This window comes from Athene cunicularia (genome assembly GCF_003259725.1).
Source record: "Athene cunicularia isolate RWA chromosome 20 unlocalized genomic scaffold, athCun1 chr20_part1, whole genome shotgun sequence".
Taxonomy (NCBI): domain Eukaryota; kingdom Metazoa; phylum Chordata; class Aves; order Strigiformes; family Strigidae; genus Athene; species Athene cunicularia.
The window spans coordinates 207219-209415 of record NW_020799125.1 but is presented as its reverse complement, the minus strand read 5'-3'; the positions used below and the strand labels follow the sequence as shown (position 1 = coordinate 209415).

Genomic DNA, 2197 nt, shown 5'->3' with positions numbered 1-2197 from the left:
GCCAGAGCCATGCAAATGCCCCCCAGCTCCGGCCCTGACCCCCACAGAGCCCCCGAGCCGTGGCTTTAGGGACGGCCACGGCCAGTCCCTGCTCCGGGACAGCCCACCCCGCCTCGGGGGCTGCACATCCCCATCTCAGAGGTGCAAAACCCTCCATGCAGGAGGGGGGCACCCACCCGCCCTTACGCTGTGCTCAAGGCTGCTCTCCCAGCACCGGCATCGCCTGCCAGAATCCGGGCTTTAGATCTGGTTCTGAAGTGTGTTTTCCTGAGCAGGATAAACCCTTCTCGGCCTTTTAATGGTGTTTGGGAGTCGGCTGCTCACGGAGGCACCACTGGGAACATCTGAAAGGTGGGAGGGGGTGAGGAGGGACCGGCAGCCGTCCCGGAGCAGAGCCCGTGGCCCACGCTGATTTGTCCCAAGGCACATGGCTGGCGCCTGGTCACAGCCAGAGCTGCCACGCTGGCCCCCGAACCAGCCTCGGCAACACTCAGTGATGGGAGCGAAGCTGCTCGGGGATTCCTGAGGCTGGACAGGGCCCTGCGCTCCCCCAGGCAGAGGCAGGAGGACGGAGACCCTCGCTCACGGCACAGTCCTGCTGGCGACGGGCCTGATCCTGCACCCTAGAGCCACGGGGGTGCCCCAAAACACGACCAGTCCCAACCTGGTTCTCCCATCTTGGTGGCAGCGCCAGTCCAGTCCCACTGGGCTCCCCCGTGGCACCCAGCACCCACAAACTGCCCCTCTCGGGGGCACGGGGGACAAGGACACTTAAAGAAAAGTAACAACATATATACAGAAAGCGCTTGCAGGGAACCCCCGCCCAGCTCCCCGGGGCTGCTAGAGGTTGGTGATGTACACCTCCAGGCCGTTGGCCGCCGTCCTGGCAGAGGTTCGCCGGGACCCCCCCGCCCAGACGTCACCGACGCTTTCGTAGAGGTTCTCGGGGGCACCCGCCTTCCCCGGCCTGTCCCGTTTCGCCGCCTTCTTCCAGTTAACGTCTACGGCCTCGTAGTCCGGGTCGGGGCTGCGGCCCTGAGCAGTCCAGGCTCTGTCGTTGATGGACTCGTAGCAGGGGTCTGGGGGGCCTTGGGCTGCTGGGGGCCAGCACCCAGCCAGAGCACCCTCCTCCCGGCGGGGGGGCGGCCGCCTGGCACCCACCTCCCTCGCGGCCCTGGGGGACGATGCAGGGACTTGGGTTTTCTTCTTGGTGGCTTTGCACACCGTTGAGTACATCTCTTCCAGCTGCCAAAGGAAGGTGGGGTTCGGGGGCAATCCCTGCCCAACACAGGGTGTCCCCATGGTTGTGTGTCCCCCCCCCTTCAGCTCCCCACAGCCCCTGGGAGGATCCTGGCAGCAGATTAACCTTTGGGAATTCCGCTTTTTGCACAACCCAGGGAGCCTTTTGCAGGGCACAGAGAGCAGCACCATGGGCATCACCCGCCCTCGGGGTCTTGGCTTCATCCTGCCCCCCCCTAAAATCTCCACTGGACATGCAGCAGCCTGATTTACTCCCTGCTTCAAGCACGGGTGTTACAGGGAGGCAGGACATGACCTGCTGCCTCCCCGCCGCGTACCCCATCCCCACCACCCCCCCAGAGCCGTACCTTCACCCGGGGGGCATCGCCCGCCCCCTCCCAGCACTGCGGGGCTGCGGGGGGCCCCGTCACAGCCCCATCCTGCACCTCCACGGGCATCCCCTTCTTCACCTTCCGGACACAGGCGTAATCGGCCGTCCCGTGCACGGCGCGTGGGGGGGACACCTGGGTGCTGGCGGGTGCGGGGGGCACCGGGCCATCCTCCCCCCCCACCCCCAGGCACTCGTAGACCTACTCCAACCTGCTCTTCACCCCGCTGCGGAGGCCGGTGCCGGACACCGTCTACGAGTGCCTGGGGGTGGGGGGGGAGGATGGCCCGGTGCCCCCCGCACCCGCCAGCACCCAGGTGTCCCCCCCACGCGCCGTGCACGGGACGGCCGATTACGCCTGTGTCCGGAAGGTGAAGAAGGGGATGCCCGTGGAGGTGCAGGATGGGGCTGTGACGGGGCCCCCCGCAGCCCCGCAGTGCTGGGAGGGGGCGGGCGATGCCCCCCGGGTGAAGGTACGGCTCTGGGGGGGTGGTGGGGATGGGGTACGCGGCGGGGAGGCAGCAGGTCATGTCCTGCCTCCCTGTAACACCCGTGCTTGAAGCAGGGAGT

At 67.2% G+C, this 2197-nt stretch overlaps 2 protein-coding genes across 2 annotated transcripts in view; one reads left to right on the top strand and one right to left on the bottom strand.

Annotated features, from left to right (window-relative positions):
• Positions 1-342: 342 nt before the first annotated feature.
• LOC113487609 overlaps positions 343-2197 on the bottom strand; it is a 2151-nt gene continuing 296 nt past the window's right edge. The window contains exons 2-3 of the mRNA XM_026862292.1: positions 1608-1829; positions 343-1245 (exon numbers count right to left, since the gene is read on the bottom strand). Of these exons, the coding sequence (XP_026718093.1) occupies positions 841-1245; positions 1608-1829 (627 nt within the window). The 3' untranslated portion in view covers positions 343-840. The remainder of the gene's footprint in view (positions 1246-1607; positions 1830-2197) is intronic.
• Positions 1446-2197, top strand: part of ARFRP1 (ADP ribosylation factor related protein 1) — a 25832-nt gene continuing 25080 nt past the window's right edge. The window contains exon 1 of the mRNA XM_026861989.1: positions 1446-1451. The gene's annotated coding sequence lies outside the window, so the exon portion shown is untranslated. The remainder of the gene's footprint in view (positions 1452-2197) is intronic.